Source organism: Acomys minous (genome assembly GCF_964271855.1).
Source record: "Acomys minous genome assembly, chromosome: 2".
Classification (NCBI taxonomy): Eukaryota; Metazoa; Chordata; class Mammalia; order Rodentia; family Muridae; genus Acomys; species Acomys minous.
Window position 1 is genome coordinate 4,279,817 of NC_140484.1, and position 17,775 is coordinate 4,297,591.

Sequence of the window (17,775 nt, forward strand, 5' to 3'; positions counted from 1 at the left end):
TGGGACGGTTACAACACAAACTATGGGGCTCCCAGGAAGGATCTGGCTCACGATTCTGCATATGGCTAAGTTTAGGAAAGCCTGCAATCACATGCTATGACAAAACAAATGTGCTCTCACTTTTTAAATTGATAACTGAATTTGTGTCTGAGAAAATAGTAAATTATTTCTAGAGTAGAAGTCTTAATGGCTACTGACTAGTTGGAAAGCCCCAGAAGGGCATGTGAGGGGCATAAAGTGTCCTCCTAGTGCAGTAGCTAGAACTCATGGACACTTTCTTATCCAAGATGAAAAGCAAAGTGGCCCCAGCACAGAAGAACGTATTAGTGTATGTCCTTGGAGTGAGCCAGAAGCCACAAAAGGGAGCGTACAAGCCAGAGGCAAAGGAACCAAACAGCATTTATTATCGAAGGAGGCAGAAGATGACAGGTGTGTCTCGTTAACAAGCGTCTAAAATGTACAGACTATGCTAAAGCCCATCTGTCATCAACTAGACCTACCTAGCGCTACCACCAAGGCTTATCCTCTAACACTTTCAAGGAGAAAGATGCTAAAGCTGGGAGTGTGGCTCAGAGGGAGAGCGCATGCCTAGTACATTCGAGGCTCTGGCTTCCAAACTCAGTGGAGCAAACACACACGCACACAGAGACAGAGACAGAGAGAGAGAGACAGAGACCTCACCTCTCTTCCTAGCCTTCTCATAAACTTTGAATCTTGATGTTGTTTGGGTTATTGTTTGTATGAGAAAGCATCTAACTACGGAGTACATGCTGGCCTTGAACTTGAGGTCTTCTTGCCTCAGTGCCCTCATGGCTGGGATTACAGGTATGCACCATCATGCCTGGCTAGTGTATCAATATCTTATGTAAGATTCATTTTTTTTTGCAGAAAGAATTTGGAGTAGGGGAACCAAACCAACAGAACTAAGTTAGGCAAGTACAGGTGGAGAGAGCAAAGATCACTAAAAAAAAGGAAGAAACAGTTCCAGCAAACAAAATGGAAGATACAATTCTTTCTCAAGTCTAGCTTTTGTTGTTTCCTTCCTCCCAAGTGTTTCTTTCCCAGGGATACTGCTTCTGAAAGAGAAAAATCAACCATCACAATGGCTTACATAAAAATCACTAGAGTTCTTAACTTCAATTTTAAGTACAAGCAAACCAAGTACCTAAAGTGAAACTACATAAATTTAGATTATACCTGTCAGATAAAACATTGAACACCACCATAACTGTTTTTTATTGATATTGACATTAATCAGAGCTAACTATACTCTCCACAAACATAAAATGCAGCTATTGGCACTCTTCTTCAACTATAAAAACAAACTCATACTAACTTACTTAATTATCCCTCATCTAGGACATTATAAGAGTTTGCTGCACGTCTGCTTCAGGGGTGTTGTAGGACGGAGTGTTTATGATGTCACGAGGCTCAGCCCAGGATAAAGTGCTGCACTGTGTGCTCAGGTGGGGAAACTAGTGTATGTTTTACTCAAGTGTTCTAATTTCCTAGAAACAACTGTTGTGTGAGCGCTCTCAGTCTCTTCCTGAAGAAAGCTCACTGTACAGATCAACAGACAAAAGTACAAACGAGTTTAACAATGAGTAAGTGGCTGCTCTTGGTGCTGGGCTAATTCCAGAAGCCCATCGGTCTATCTGGTTAAAATTACCATTAAACTCACCATTTTAAGCTCAAATACACAAAACAGAAACCAAATTTATAAAGATATAAACCCTGACAATGAAAACTGTTGATCATGGCATCATCAGCTTAGGGCTCAACCGTGCTTCTTTACGAACAAATCGAACAGAATGAGACCACACCAAAGCCAGCAGGCACTGCTGCCACAGAGGAACACCCTCTCCCCGGCCCTCCCCCAATCCCAGAGAGCCACTGTAGTGCTTCCAGGGCTCAGCAAAACCTGCTCTTAGGCGAGGAGAGGCCCAGGAGGAGTGAAAGCCAGCTTTGCTTTGGGCTAACATTGTAGCAACTCAAAGAGGTAAGTACAGAGGGCAATTTCATTGTGACCACGAGTTCTAACTGACTACTGGCTATGCAGTGCTTTCTGATGGCCCTCTTACAACAGGGATCTGGGCAGTAGGAAAAGGGAGGGGCCACCGAACAGTGCTGCCAGCGCAGCGTCACAGGCTGGACACTGTGCCTGCTTTCCATTCTCCTGGCCTTAGCCACAGCGAGTGCTGAACTTGCTGCCAGAGTCCAGGTGAGGCTGAGATTTCAAGTCTGGACAGTTTGAGGCTAAGCTTTTCTCCATGACAGTCTTGCCACAAGGCAATGATGTGAGAGCTTTCACACATGGAAGCCTGAGTCAGGGGCATCAGGAGTGTTGAAGAAAGCCACCAGAGCAGAACATCACAGTAGACTGAGCACAGCTCCGTGAGGGCCAGCTCTGCCCACCGCACCGCATGGAGCACGGCCTCGGGCACTCTATAGGTAGGCACCAGAGGGCAGAAACAGGAAACATACTTAGCTTTCCAGCAGCTTTTTCATCTCTATAAATTTATTTTGGTTGGTTGGATTGTTTAAGAGGAAGAGAAGAATCTGTTCATGTTTTTCAATCTACAGATGAAAAGGAAACAGCATAATTGGCTTTCTTCCAGCGTTAGGGGTGTTGCTTCATGTGAAGGGAATGGTATCTACCTGCTTCTGTAGCTCTGTGCAGCAGCAATCCGCTCTGTGTGGCGACTCTAAAAGCAAAAGACAAACACATAAAAACAGCCACCAGGTCATGTCAATGAGGAATACAGGGCCGGAGACCTGAGCGAGCCTGCATCTGTCTGTGTCTGAGTGTCAACTGCACAGAACAGGATCTGCCCACTCAATTGCTGTGCCCTGGACTCCCACAGAGCAGCACTCCCGGACCCCTTTTGGCCAAGGGTGGGTCTGCCAAAAGCACATCCCATGAGGTACAGGGAAGACTCAATCGCAAAAACACAGTCTTCTCATGTTGACCAGGATCAAAGGCAATGGAAGAAAGGCGCAGGCTCAATGTGCGACCATCCTAAGCCTCTGTGTCTGTCAGGCTGAGTGGCTCCAGGAGTGGTGGGGGTGGGGGAGTGGCGGGTGGGGGGCTAGGGGGGCCCTGGAGCTAAGGGGTGAGGCAGTGAGGACAACTCCAGCTGCGCATTACTTCTCAGCTGCTGGCTGTTTCGCTTGAGAAGGTACCTTTAGTTGGAGCGTTCTTCCTCTTAGACGTGAGGTTTTCTGCCAGACCACACATCAGCAGATTCTCAGCTACATTGATCACCCCGTTCTCAGAACTCTTTTCAACTGACACTTTGTGGACATTCTTCGAGATTCCTTTCACAGAAAGAACCACACTCTGGTTCAGCATGGTGTTTTTCAGTAGCTCTATCACTAACTGTGAAGAGCTTCCATTTAATTCCACCAGCCCTGGAAACATTAAACATTGTGCTTAGTTTACAAGTCTTCTTAAAGACGTATTTATTACTTATTTTTTATGTGTATGAATGTTCTATCTGCATGCACACACACACAGGCGCACACTATGTGCACACTGACATCAGAAGAAGGTATTGGCTCCCTTGGAACTGGAGTTACAGGCGCTGCCAGCCACATAACTCAGGTCCTCTGCAACAACAACCAGTGCTCGTAGCCACCGAGCCATCACTTCAGCGCCATGCCTCTTCGGTAAGTCATCTAATGAGATAAGTCACGTGGTCGTTGGCTTAGCTGGCGTCAGTCATGCTGTGAGGCAGCAAGCACTGGCCTAAGTTTAGAGCATGAAATAGGCATGATCTGGCCTCTATGCTCCATTAGGAAGGGACACAACACGGTACAGACGCCAAGCATGTTAGAGGTCGGTGACTGTGAGGAAAGCAGGCCAGGGTCTGCGAGGAATGCCTCCAGCCTTCCAGTTTACTTGCTCTATGGGTGTTCCAGCTGAAGAGCTGAGCAGAGGCTGCTTTAGCAGCACAGTGAGGAAGCTGGGGTGATGCCAGTGAGCACCTGGCTCCTACAGGAAGCTGTAACAAAGTAGCAAAGCCATGGTGAGCTACCAGGCGACCTCCTCCGGGTTCATACCCTGCCACTTGCCACTAGAGCTTCCCGTCAGGGACAGGACAGTCTGCAAACCTTGACACTCTGAAGATGAGCCCCGAACACGGATAAGGGGGATGCAACTTAGTACAAATTAAATAATAAAGGAGACAAAATTTCTCTGAAAACTTGCTGAGAAGCCACTTAGAGGAAGGCAAGCTGGGATCCCATTTGAATACAAATTAGCCCTAGAACAGCTTGTGAGCACACAGTCCCCACCTGAAGGGCTGCACGTGGCAGCCTGCTCCCTAACCTGCATGCACCATGCACACTCTCTTAGTGACCAACACCTCCTTCTCCTGAATTCCACACAAGAAAGCTCCCCATAGTAGTCAGAGGCCTTCATAAGTCTCATCCGTGGAGCCCACTGTCCCTCTGTAACCTGTACTGTCGCCGGCTCTGAATAGAGCTCCCCGAGTCTTCTGCAGGTCTCCCCAGGTCTGCCAAGATGCAGAAACACCCAGCCCAGACTGCAACTACTGATAACAATCTGATATAAACCATCCAGTTCAGACTTCAGAGCTATGAAATATAAAGATAAAACACTCCAGACACAGGTCTGGATAGCACTGGAACTGTGTACCATCCAGGGAGCATCTGAGGATCTGGAAGGGCAGCTCCAGGTGCCTGGCTGTGATTGGCTGCACTCTGGAGAGGGGCAGGGTTTCGATGTTTCCGTAATCTGCATACAGCACTTTCACGCTGGAGTCTGACGTTTCCAGAACAATGGCACGGTACCAGAAGTTGTCACCTGAAAAGGAAGGGCTCTCAGCGGGCAAGTCTCGGTCCAGGCCCCTCCCTTCCCTGAGGTGCTTCTGTCTATCTCCAACACTTAAAATTCAGAGTTTCTATCAAGAGTCCAGAGTTTTCTACATCCTTTCCAAATTCCTCCATGGAGACACTAAGCGTCCTGATTTTGTTTTTTAACTATAAGAACAAGGAACATGAGAGAAGACAGACACAGATGTACAAGTGGGACCGCTTACAGCTCATAGTGCAGCTCATAGTGCAGAGCTGGTAGTGAGGAAGACGAACAGACAGAGTCCCGGGCGAGCCCAGGGTCTGCAGGTGGGGAGGAGGCCTGAGGGCGGCAGTTGGTCTAGAAACACTTTTACATATGAGACCTGCTTTTAAGTTCACCAAAGAAAACAGTGAGCGCTGTGACCACCTTCTCCAAAGAGGTTACAGCCTAGGGAATGCAGCTGAGGAGCAGAGCAAGCTCACAGTGAGGCAGGAGATGGCTACCACAAATGCCCAGCCACCAGCAGAGCCAGGTGAGGGCCACAGGTGGGTAAGCTCTGCTGTGCATAAACTTCCAAATAACTCTTGGGTACCCCATCTTAGTTATGCGGAAAGATGGTTCAAGAAAACCTCCCTCATGACAGAAACAGGACCTGGAGTAAGCAGAGGCAAAGGAGGGAGGAGACGATCACATCCAAAGGACGATGGCCAGAGATGGAGACATCAAATACCTTCTTCTGATGCCCATGTGCACCTGGTGCACACACACACACACACACACACAAGAGCTAGTGAAGGGGAAACATGACATCAAAATCCAGTGAGCAAAGTCAGGGAATAAAGAACAGTTGAAAGCAAACACATTTAGCAGAGCCATGTCAAGCACTGGAAGATTTGGCAGCTCCTCAACAGAAAAGAAAAAAGGAGAAAATGAATAAAAACCATGAGTTCAGGAGAAAAACCCACCTGAAGCACTTCCAGACCTAGAGCTGCCTCCCAGGTGCCCAGCACGGCATGGAAACCATGTGCAGACCCGGGAAGAAGTGGAGACTCAAGGGTCCACACAACAAAGGGCGCGTATAATTCTGGAGGACTTGTCTACCTTTTTATCAAAAATACCAACAGCTAGCTAGGTAGTGTTGCAAGGACCCTGCTGGCTGAGGCTGCCGTCCTCCCATCCTGGGGCGCCAGGCGCAGGGCTCCCTCTGCCCAGCAGGGCCTCCTGATCTCTGCCTGACTCCACCTGGAGAGTCTTTAGACATAGATGCCCCTCACCACATTTGATACATGGCCCTTGACACAGCTCCCTGCCAGCTCTCCTCTCCCTGCACCTATAGGATAATTAGGTAGTGTGCTCCCGTTCATATGATAGGAGCATGCTGCCAAATATAAACCAACCAATTATATAGACCTATCCTGGAAGCTCCCCACCCACTCCCCAAGGACTAAAAGGTGAACTAGCTCCCTGAAGTGGCTGCTGGAGTGTCTGATCTCCATCGTGCTTGTGGCCTTCAAGCTCTGCACCTCACCTTCTGCTCCTCCTGCCTTGGTGGGTTGGTGGCCAACAGTCCCCCAGAGAAGAGGAGAACCACAGGTCATAGCGGTGGTACATGCCTGTAATCCCAGCACTAAGGAGGCAGACGCAGGCAGATTGCTGTGAGCTTGAGGCCAGCCTGGTCTATAGACCAAGTTCCAAGACAGTCAAGGCTACATAGAGAAACCCTATCTCAACCACTGGCCCCCCAAAACAAAAACAAAAACAAACAAACAAAAAACCCAGCAGTTAACAGGCAAAGCAATGCTTTCAAAAATGACTTCTAACCCGGATTCTACATCCAGGAGGCTAGACTTCTGCTCACATGGAGCACCTTTCCTCAGTGCTAAATTTTGCCATGTCAGAAATCCCATGCTTAGGCTGCATGCTGTGACCTTCCAGCTGCTGATCTCTGCCAGAGGAGGTCTTTGTGTTCCAGGCCATCCTTGGACTATTTACCTTTGAAAGAAGTAGGGAAATCCCTACTGAGAAACACCTGGAGGGTTAAGGAAGTTCTTACAGAGAGCTATTCAGGCTACTGTGTTCTTGCCTTGGGAGCTAGGGAGAGAGGGATCAGAATAGATCCTATTGACCTTACTGTATAAAGTCTTACTCGTCCGCATTAAAGAGGGATCTTGATCAGAAATTTCCTGACTTGATTAGTTATTTCTCACGTCTCTGTATCCTACTCTTGCAGGTGAACAACTGCAAGATTCGATTTTTCCTGCGGGCTGGGACCCGACAGGTACATCCAGACCCTGGTGTGGATCCAAAGCATGGCAAGGTCAAGTGAGGAAGGGATGGACTGACGGAAGAAGGGACCGGCTGCCTAAACAGAGTGGAAGAAACTCAGATAACACCAAGGCAGGGCGAGACGGAGACTGCTGGACAGTCCTCAGATGAGGCTGAAGGACACACCTGGGAGAGCCCGCGTCTGGAGGGCAAGCACTCTAGAGGGCAGCTAGACCAGGAGTACCAGGAGTAATGAGGTCCACACAGAGATGACAGGACTTAGCACCAGTGTGGAGGCCTGGGGACAGTGGAAGCACACAGAACTGCCAACAGCAGTAGAACCCAGAGTCACAGTGCACTGCAGGGGACTGTCCGCAATGAAGGGGCCTTACACCCCAAGTCACGCCATAACGTCCACTGACAAAGACTGAGGACAAGCAGATGTGATGCTTCACAAAAGTAAAGCAGGAGAGAAGTAACGTCACTAAGATGATGGAGGAGGTCCCCAGCAGGTGACCATCTTTCTCCTGCTAGGCATCTGGACAAAGCTGCCTTTATGAGACCTCTGGCGGAGGCTGGCCATCCTGCTGACAGCCCACCTGCCCAGGGAGCAGTGGGACCACACCCACCCATACCCACAGCACCTCTGTGATCTGGGAACCACGCCTACCCATACCCACTGTGATCTGGCTCCAGTCCCAGAAACAAACCAGAACATTCTCAGTAAGTGTTATTTGTAATTAGCAACACAACTTGTTGATGTGAAATGTGAAACACGCCCATCTCCTTTTGGTCCACTCACATGTACAACTCCATAAATATGGAAGACTGCATCAGTGACCGACCAAACGGAGCACTGGTACTTGGAGCTGGTTTTCAGTGTATGTATACCCTTACCCAAAAACAGCCTATAGAGAATAGAAAAGCAGATGACACCAGCATATAAATTAAGTCACAATCATGCCTTTCTTAATTTGCATCAACTCATTTAAACATTCCCCACAGTATCTCACTTAAAGGAACGTTACTTGTGTACTTGGCACAGCACGCTTCTCCTGTCCGTGGTCTGTAGGATGGATGGCCTTTCTGAGCATTACAGTGTTCTAACAATTCAGCCGTTAACACATACAGCTTTTCTTGATTTTCTGAAACACAAACAATCTTCAGTGTGAGAAAACCTCCAGGACTAACAGGGACAGTATACAAAGAATCCCAAGTCTAACCAGCCAGGGCTCCACATGTTAAAATGCACATTGTGTCTTAAATACTGATACATTTTTGGTTGTTTTATGCAGAGCTTTGAAGTCAGGTGTATGAGGAACCTTGGGTGTATGAGGAGCCTGGGGTGTATGAGGAGCCTGGGGTGTATGAGGAGCCTGGGGTGTATGAGGAGCCTGGGGTGTATGAGGCCTGGGGTGTATGAGGAGCCTGGGGGGTATGAGGAGCCTGGGGGGTATGAGGAGCCTGGGGGGTATGAGGAGCCTGGGGTGTATGAGGAACCTGGGGTGTATGAGGCCTGGGGTGTATGAGGAGCCTGGGGTGTATGAGGAGTCTGGGGTGTATGAGGAACCTGGGGTGTATGAGGCCTGGGGTGTATGAGGAGCCTGGGGTGTATGAGGAGTCTGGGGTGTATGAGGAACCTGGGGTGTATGAGGCCTGGGGTGTATGAGGCCTGGGGTGTATGAGGAGCCTGGGGGGTATGAGGAGCCTGGAGTGTATGAGGAACCTGGGGTGTATGAGGAGCCTGGGGGGTATGAGGAGCCTGGGGTGTATGAGGCCTGGGGGGTATGAGGAGCCTGGGGTGTATGAGGAGCCTGGGGTGTATGAGGAGCCTGGGGTGTATGAGGCCTGGGGTGTATGAGGAGCCTGGGGTGTATGAGGAGCCTGGGGTGTATGAGGAGCCTGGGGGGTCCCAACAGCGGGGGGGGGGGGGAGTCTCCTAGTGTGCTTGCCCTACAATGTACAAACTATAGTTGACTTCTCTCCATTTTACATATATTTATATGGAGTTGCCACAGCCCCACATGGAGGTCAGGACAACCTTCAGAAATGTCTCCTTCCACCATGAGGGCTCAGGGGAGGGGGAGGGGATGTGGCCTACCAGGATGACAAGCAGGAGCCGGGCCTCTCTTCAGCCTTAGGTAGTAGTACTGTTTGGAAAGGCTAGAGCCCAGAGAAGCAGCATGGAAGGCTGCTCCTGAGCTTCTCATCTTGTCAGCAGAGGGTTATCAGTTTCTTTTTTAAAATTTATTTATTTATTAATTCATTCATATTACATCTCAATTGTTATCCCATCCCTTCTTCTATCCTCCCTCCCTCCTACTTTCACCCTTCTCCCCTCCCCTATGACTGTGACTGAGGGGGACCTCCTCCCCCTGTATATGCTCATAGCGTATAAAGTCTCTTCTTGGTAGCCTGCTATCCTTCCTGAGTGCCACCAGGCCTCCCCATCAAGAGGACATGGTCAAATATGGGGCACCAGAGTTCTTGTGAAAGTCAGTCCCCACTCTTCACTCATCTGTAGAGAATGACCTGTCCCTTGGCCAGATCTGGCTATCAGTTTCTTAACTGCACATGAGACCGTCTCATCCCTGTAGCACGGGAAAGTCAGTTGGGTACAGGTGGGAGGGTCTTTTCACATCTGTTTTAGGGTATTTTAACAATGGAAAGAGATGACGTTTGCTTTAAATTGTCAACCCAGGAATTGTAGTGATGCCAGCTATTGTCCTTAACCTTTTCCCCAAAGTCACAAAACCTTACCTGCAGTCTGTGAGTAGAGACAGGGTCCCAGGCTGCCTATGGCAGCCGCAGCACAGGGGAGCTGCAGTGGTACTTGGGGCACACTGAAGGTATGCAAACAGCCATAACATGCTGCTCACATTGAGTACAACCTATACCCTTACCTAAAAACAAATCTATACAGAATAAAACGCTGATGAAATCAGCATATAGATTAGTCACCTCTTTGTCCTCAATTTATCTAATCAAATGAAATATGCATTGAAGATACCAAAATCTGTATATTTCACTTTTTTACTTATAAGAGTTTTACTCGTGTATCTGCCACAGCATGTTAGTCCGATCCGTGGTCTGTAGGACTGTACAGACCCAGAAAACAGACATACAAATAATAACTTTTAACTTAAAAATCTACACCTATTAGCTGATTGCTAAGGTTACTATACTGGAAATAGTTCTGATTAAAGCTCACTTATATGGTTGGAGGTTGGCTTAATATAATTCGATACAGACTATGTTTTAAATAAAGAAATTAGGTGGGCCGGGCATGGTGGCGCACACCTGTAATCCCAGCACTCAGGGAGGCAGAGACAGGTGGATCTCTGTGAGTTCAGGGCCAGCCTGGCCTATAAAATGAGTCCAGGGCAGCCAAGATAACACAAAGAAACCCTGTTTTGAAAGCAAAAACAAAAATAAAAACCAAAAGGAGAAAGACGCTGCTATCCTGTGGAATGAAGGACGCCGCTGTTGAGGTGCTGCAGGACACCTGTGCAGCCCGGCAGGTGCTGAACCAGGGGGGACCCTGCGTGCCCTGTCCTTAGAGCTGGGATTCGGGGTACAGTCCTGAGGAAGCACCACCCACACTTCAGTTCAGCAGCGTTCACCTCTCATCACAGAGTCTGGCTCCTCACCTGGCATCTCGCTGGGGATGGCATAAAACAGGTTTGTGTTTACCACTGCTAGCACATTTGCTGATACAGCCTTGTTAATCGGCAGTTCTATCGTCTTCCACTGGTCTGCTGAAAGGATGGCTGAAAACATGAAGCACAGGTCTTGCAATTAAATACATACAGTTTACTCTTTTCCCGATTAATATATTTATTCAATAAATTTGCTCATCAGTAGCTGACTATTAACACCCGAGTTCCCAAGATGAAGTATCTCTTTCACAACTCAATGTACTCAACTCAAGACCGTAGTGCACGCTGCAGCGTTATCAATAACCAGAATCTCTAGCTAATACACTCCTGCAGAATGCTTCTAAAGTATAATTAGTATAATCTTTCAAATCATCCAAGTGTAAATGATATATATCTGTATGATGCATGTTTTTCTAACTAAATTTAAAATGAATGTTTGTCAAAGAATTTCTACTACTCTAGAGAGGTTTGACTGAGGAGAAGAGGCCTGCCCTGAGGGAGCACCATGAGTGAGCGCCCTGAGGGAGCACCATGAGTGAGCACCCTGAGGGAGCACCATGAGTGAGCGCCCTGAGGGAGCATCATAAGTGAGCGCCCTGAGGGAGCACCATGAGTGAGCGCCCTGAGGGAGCACCATGAGTGAGCGCCCTGAGGGAGCACCATGAGTGAGCGCCCTGAGGGAGCACCATGAGTGAGGTGGTGCCATCCAATGCACTGAACAAAAGCTACAACAGAGAAACTTGCGCTGAACGCCAGTGTTCACCTCTCTCTGCTTCCTGACTGTAGGAACACAGTGGCCATCCACCTCATGCTCCTGCCACCATGCCTTCTCCACCACAATACGGATGTACGTCAGCAGGTGTAGTGATGCACACCTGTAATCCCAGCACCCTGGGAGACAGAGGCAGGTGGATCTCTGAGTTCGAAGACAGCTTTGGTCTACAAAGTGAGTCCAGGACAGCCAAGCTACACAGAGAAACTCTGTCTCAAAACAAACAATCCAACAAACAAACAATGCACCTCCTTAAACCATGAACATTTTTGTCAGATGTATAGCTGTAGTGATTTAAAAACAAACAAAACAACAGAATACAACCTGGAAGAACTAAAAGGCCTCACATGCTCATGAATTAGCAGAATGTATACTGGGAATGCTTACACTGTTCAAAGCATTCTACAGTTTCTATAGAATCCTTATCAAAGTTCCAAAATGCATTCTTCATTGAACTGGAAAAAATATTCCTGAAACATATGTGGATGCACAAGAGTCTCCAAATAGCCAAAGCAATTCCAAACACAAGAGCAATGCTAAAGTATCTCAATACCTGAAGGTCACATCACACAACCATGGTAACAGACCAGTAGAGTACTGGTACAAGATGCAGACCAGTGGAACCAAACTACAGTGTGACCAACCAATCTTTGACAAAGGTGCTAAGAACACACAGTGGAGAAAAGACGGCCGAGAAAGCAGGCGATCCATATGCACAAAAACAAAGCTAGATGCCTCTAAGCTTGTGTTAAGTCCAGAGGGAACAAGAGTCTTCAGATCTCAGTGTGGAACAGCTAGGGCAACAGGACCCACCTCTCCAGACACAAGCCCAGGAAGAGCTCAGCGCCCCGCCCGGGAATAAACCCAAGTATAAACCCAAGTGTGGACTGACAGGTGCCAGTGCCAAGACAGCAGCACCCAACACAGGGCACTGCAGCCCACAGGGGAACCCTTAACTCTTCACCTGCTGGGATTATAGGCATGTGCTACCACACCTGGCTAAATTCAAACTGCTTAAGGAGATGTCTTGACCAGTGAGATCATTATCAACAACAAGAGGCCCTGAGTTGCGGTGGGGGGTAAGCAGGAGGTGTTGGAGAGGGCAGAGGGGGAGGGACAGCAATGTGAACAGAGTACTCATGTATGACGTGTTCAAAAAGTAACAACACTAAGTAAAAAACCAAATTAAGATTGTTTCAAAATCTTAAGAAGACAAAGAACAAGAAATGTCAGTGAACATGTGGAAGGGACACTTCACACTGCTGGAGAAGGAAGGACTGAGCCATCACTATGGAAATCTGTAGGTAGCTCCAAAAGGCTAACCCACAATTCCATATGCTCCTGCACCTCTCCACAGGGCTCCCAGAGAGCACAAGGTGCATGCTCACTGCAGCTCTGTTCAGAAAAGCTGAGTTACAGACCGACCCAGGTCCTCAGTCCACTGTGGACCCGGCCCAGATAGTCACCAACAGTTGAATGACACACAAAACTTGGTACATACACGATGGGATTTTAGTTAGTTATAGAGAAAAGTGAAATTACATCACATGTATGTGTGTGCACATGTGTGTACATGTGTATGCACATATGTGTACACACATGAAAGAGGGACCATGAGTGAGGAAGAACAGGTCTGAAGAGGGCAGTACAATAGAAGCTTCTAGGGAAAGAACGCCCCCCTTTTTCTCATACGCAGAATCTAGACAACTATACACACCCCTGCCCCCCACACTCTATAAGAAAAAGCAGAAGAGAGGCAGGGTGAGGTGATACACGCCTTTAATCCTAGCACTTGGGAGGCAGAGAGATCTCTGTGAATTTGAGGCCAGCCTGGTCTACATAGTGAGTTCTGCGACAGCCAGGGCTACATAGTGAGAGCCTTCCAGGGCTCACAATGGCTGTCCCTCTGGTTCCAGGACTTCTGACATCCTCAGAAATACATGAAGGCAAAATGGCAATGAATATAAAATAAAAATAAGATACAACTTTTAAGAAAGAAGAAAACAACCAAGCAAGCAGAAGAGTAGTCTGTGGACAGATGCCAGTGGAGGCAGTGAGGAGAGAGGAGGGAGGGCGGGGTGGACACATAAAAGCAAGAGCCGCTGTGAAAATCCTGGCAGAAGCCCTCTGTTGTGTGCTGTCCCTAAATGAGCAAAGCCAACCCTAACATGGCTTAAAGCACAGCTGGTTTGAAGGCATTACCTTGCACCCCGTGGCTGTCCATCTGGTGGTTATGTTTACTAGCAGGTCTGCTGATTGCTGAGCTCTTCTGTGGTGAACCACATCTCACAGCCAAGTGTTCTGTGATGAGCACATCACTGATTATTCTGGGATAGGGAGTGGAAAGATCGGTGAGTTCAATTCCCATGCCCTGCTCCGTGATTTCCACAACTCTGGCTTGGAGTCTCAGGCCCACAGCACATGCTTGGAATCTTGCCGTGGCTTCTTTAGTCCAGTGCGTGTTCTGGGGCTGTGTATCTGCAGAGGGACAAAAGCATTAAAGCAAACCTTGCATGCGGTGAGCGTGTGCTGACTCTAGGCAGTACTGGGCTCTACATCCAGCTCAGACATTCTCAAAATTTATACAGATGTGCTCAAGAAAATTTTACATCTTTCAAACCCAAGTCACCGATACTGTATCTGCTAACCCACTGTGTGGACTTTTAAGGGCCCAGGCCAGCGCTCTCCCAGGGACAGATCCCTAGCTGCTGTTACTATCTCTGAGAGGAGCTTCTGCTTGACCCAATGTGACCAGTGAGCAGCTGCCATCTGGTGACAGCATTTGTAGAGTTTCCGGGGCTTGAGGGCAACTCCGGCTTGCTCGCTTTTGAGAATGGGGTGCACTGCCTTGTGCAGCTTACCTTGACCTCTCACTCAGTTCCTGAGCACCTGAACTGCAGGTGTCAGAGATGCTGCCAAATCCTTTCATTTGCACCTTTCTCTTCAGCATGATCTCCAAGCATAACTGTGCCTTTGGAATCACTCAGAGCACTTGCTAAAGCGCAAGGCTAGAGGCACACTCCAGAGCGTCTCATAAAGCGCAAGGCTAGAGGCACACTCCAGAGCTTCTCATAAAGGCTGGTGTGGCAATTATAAATCTAATTGTTTTTCAAGAAAAGGTTTCTCTGTATAAATCTGACTATCATGGAACTCACTCTGTGGACCAACCGGCTATCCTCAAACTTGTAGAGATCCCCCTGCCTCTGCCTTCTGAGTGCTGGGATTGAAGGTATGCACTACCAACACCTGGCTTATAAATCGTAATTTTTTATACAAGCTCCCTTGTCTGATGCTGCTGGTCTGAAGAGCCACGTATTAAGAACACACTATCATGAAACATGGTGGTCAAGAACAGTCTGGGGTCAGTGAGATGGCCCCATAGATAAAAGCACTTTCTACACAAGCCTAAGCATTTGAATTTGGTCCTCAAAGTGAAAGGGGAGAAATAAATCTCAAAGTTGTCCTCTTACCTCCACAGGCATGCCATGGCAAGTATGTGCCTGCATGAACACATCATACATAACGCACATGTGTATGCATACACACATATACACATACACACATCATCATTATCATCATCATCATCATCATCATAATAATAATAAAGTCTTTAATAAGAAGAGCAACCTGAAGCACACCCACTGCACAGTATGAAGCGAGAGGGTGATGTCACCAGTCTTCTCACAGCAGAACAGTCACTAACACAGACGACAAAACAACATCTAAGACCACCTGTGCTCGCGAACATGGCCACTGTTCAGAGTTTGGCATCACTTTCCACAGAAACAGGGGTTTTAAAGCTAGGGTCTTGTTGTGCGGATCCAGTCACCTTAGAGTCCTTGGGTGTGGAGATTCTCCTGAGGAGCACTGAGCAGCTGCTCATGGCTCCATGCCAGACTGCCTCCATGACTTGTCAACGCAAATGGAAAACACACCTTTATACACATACACATACATACACACATATACACATACACACACTCTTAACCGTTTACATGCACGGTGACACATGCTTGTAATTCTAGCCAAGGAGATACTAAGGCAACAAGAGTCACTAGGTCCAGGTCCTGACTACAGAGACCATATCTCAACAAAACAAGATGACAACCACCACCAGGCAGCACACACTCAAAAAGGGAGCATTTCTATAACAATTATTATAGGCATATTGCCAAGCTCTGCTAGGCTCTTTATGTTTTTACTTCTGTTCTTTTCGACTATTCTTTTTCAGGTAGGAAACAGCAGTGCACAGTGTAAACAGTCACCTAGCCTTCTGCGCAGCAGCGTGCAGCAGGCTGGCTCCACAGCCGCTCTCCACACTGGACATCCGTGGTCACAGTGAGGCTGCCCTGTGTATCCACATACCTTGCTTTCTTCACTCACACCACGAGCCCTGGTCTTCCTACCACAGGGGTGTAGGTAGCACATCTTGGCAGCAGCAGGGTAACAGCAAATGCCAGGGCACGACCTTGCCACAGTGCTAGTCCTCACAGCCACACTCACCATCCTGACATGGATCAGTCCTCTACTGTTGGCTCTACAAGTGCTGGGCTGTCGGGACCAGCCCTGGGGTAAGCTCCCTTGCAGCTGGACCTGAGCCAGTTCCAGGCTGCTTTAGAATAAATGCTAGAACGCATCTCCAGCTGAGGTTCTGAGTCCTGCAAAACCTTTCAAGACAGCCCTGTCAGTTTCACCCCAGGACCAGACAAAGAAGCTTCTCTAAGGTGTGCTGGGGTTTTTTTTGGCCAAACCACTAAGTAAGTTTCTACATTGCGTAGTGTGCAGGGGGGTTTTCCTGCGTACTTGAAAGGCTAACTAACACATGTGGCCTTAGTAACTAATGGTTACACACTGTTGGTTTTCCAAGGAGTTGAGACACTTCTGTTGACACCTACCTACGAGCCAGCACTGCATCCCTTGAAACGGAAGTAGTAAGAACCGTGGCAGCACCGCCTGGAGCTGGTCTGTGGTGACCTCTTCAACGTTCCCATAGTCCACGAAGTGCACCCTCACGCGCCTGCTGGGCAAAATCTCCTTGACCAGGGCCCGGTACCAGTTGCCATCGCCTGGAAGCAACAGAGTCTCTGACATTTTCCTCCCCTCGACACTCAGTTTCCTCTTAGAACAGATTCCACGAGAAAGCTGGTACATTTTTTTCTCTTCTCTGGAAGAGTTTTTCTTAACAACTCCCTAGACTGAGAAGCCCCACGATCCATTTTTAGACCATTTCCCAGAACTTTTTACCGCCCTGCACCCTGCCAGCTGCTGAAAGTTAAAGACTCCATGCATAACCTGCCCAAAATGGCACTCTCAGAGCTCGGTCAGATGCTGTGCTGTTATTTGGTGAAACAACAAATGGTAAAAGCCCTGCCATGTGCAGCGTGGCTTTTCTCCACCTGACTGCACCTGACTGCAGTGCTAAGGCAAGGCTCCATCACCTGCAGGCTCCTCAGGAGCTCTGCTCATTTGCTTAAATACAGAAGGAAACATGCATCAGAGCAAGGCCTCAGTGCTAGGAATGAAAAGGTCCGCAGATCCCAAGTCTAACTTACCTGCAAAAAAGGCACAGCAAGGCCGCCCTATCTCTGCCTTAAAGCCATTTGGCAGCTTCTGTGCACAATATTCTGCTAAGGATTTATTCAAATCATCAAGCTTCTTTAAAGCTGCAAACACAACACACAGAATGTATACTGTTTAAAAAAAAACTAAACAGAGATTTTCCTCTAATATCTGAACATTTTCATCATGAAAATTTCAAGAACATCACCAAACAACTGGCAACTACAGCAAAAGCTGTTCCTCTCACAAAAATTACTAAGTCAATATAACACTACACCATTAAATTCTCAATATCCTGAGAACAGTGACTTCTTGGGCAGAACCGCTCAAGCTCAGCAGTCCCATCAGTGTGTCCCCACAAGCTCTGAGTGTAGATAGGAAACCATATACACACCCATAAAGTTAAGACTATCCTGAAAAAGTAAACGTAATTACCCAATGCAAAGTACAGTTAACGCTCTGATGAAGTTCTGCAGGGAAATTAGCAGCAGAGATCTGAGAGAAAGGGGAGGCTGCCTCAAATGGAAGCCAGCAATCACCTAGTGGTGGGAAGCCGATCACAATGCAGGGAACAGGAGGGGGAGCCGCTGAGCACAAACAGCGAAGACGCCAACAGCTTTGGCACCTAAAGGAAAGGGGCCCAAGTAGCTATGTAAGGCAGGCAAGCAAACACCTCTGAACTACGGCAAAGGCTGGCACAG

At 48.0% G+C, this 17,775-nt stretch overlaps 1 protein-coding gene across 9 annotated transcripts in view; it reads right to left on the bottom strand.

Moving 5' to 3' along the window:
• Positions 1 to 383: 383 nt before the first annotated feature.
• Positions 384 to 17,775, bottom strand: part of TDRD1 (tudor domain containing 1) — a 51,187-nt gene continuing 33,795 nt past the window's right edge. For 8 of the 9 annotated variants that reach the window (XM_084772174.1, XM_084772178.1, XM_084772177.1 and 5 more), the window contains exons 17-26: positions 17,068 to 17,178; positions 16,411 to 16,581; positions 13,718 to 13,993; positions 10,735 to 10,854; positions 8,113 to 8,229; positions 4,661 to 4,828; positions 3,184 to 3,411; positions 2,659 to 2,705; positions 2,485 to 2,577; positions 384 to 1,076 (exon numbers count right to left, since the gene is read on the bottom strand). In XM_084772174.1, the coding sequence (XP_084628300.1) occupies positions 2,485 to 2,577; positions 2,659 to 2,705; positions 3,184 to 3,411; positions 4,661 to 4,828; positions 8,113 to 8,229; positions 10,735 to 10,854; positions 13,718 to 13,993; positions 16,411 to 16,581; positions 17,068 to 17,178 (1,331 nt within the window). In that variant the 3' untranslated portion in view covers positions 384 to 1,076. The remainder of the gene's footprint in view (positions 1,077 to 2,484; positions 2,578 to 2,658; positions 2,706 to 3,183; positions 3,412 to 4,660; positions 4,829 to 8,112; positions 8,230 to 10,734; positions 10,855 to 13,717; positions 13,994 to 16,410; positions 16,582 to 17,067; positions 17,179 to 17,775) is intronic. The other variant, XM_084772179.1, reaches the window with a different exon arrangement.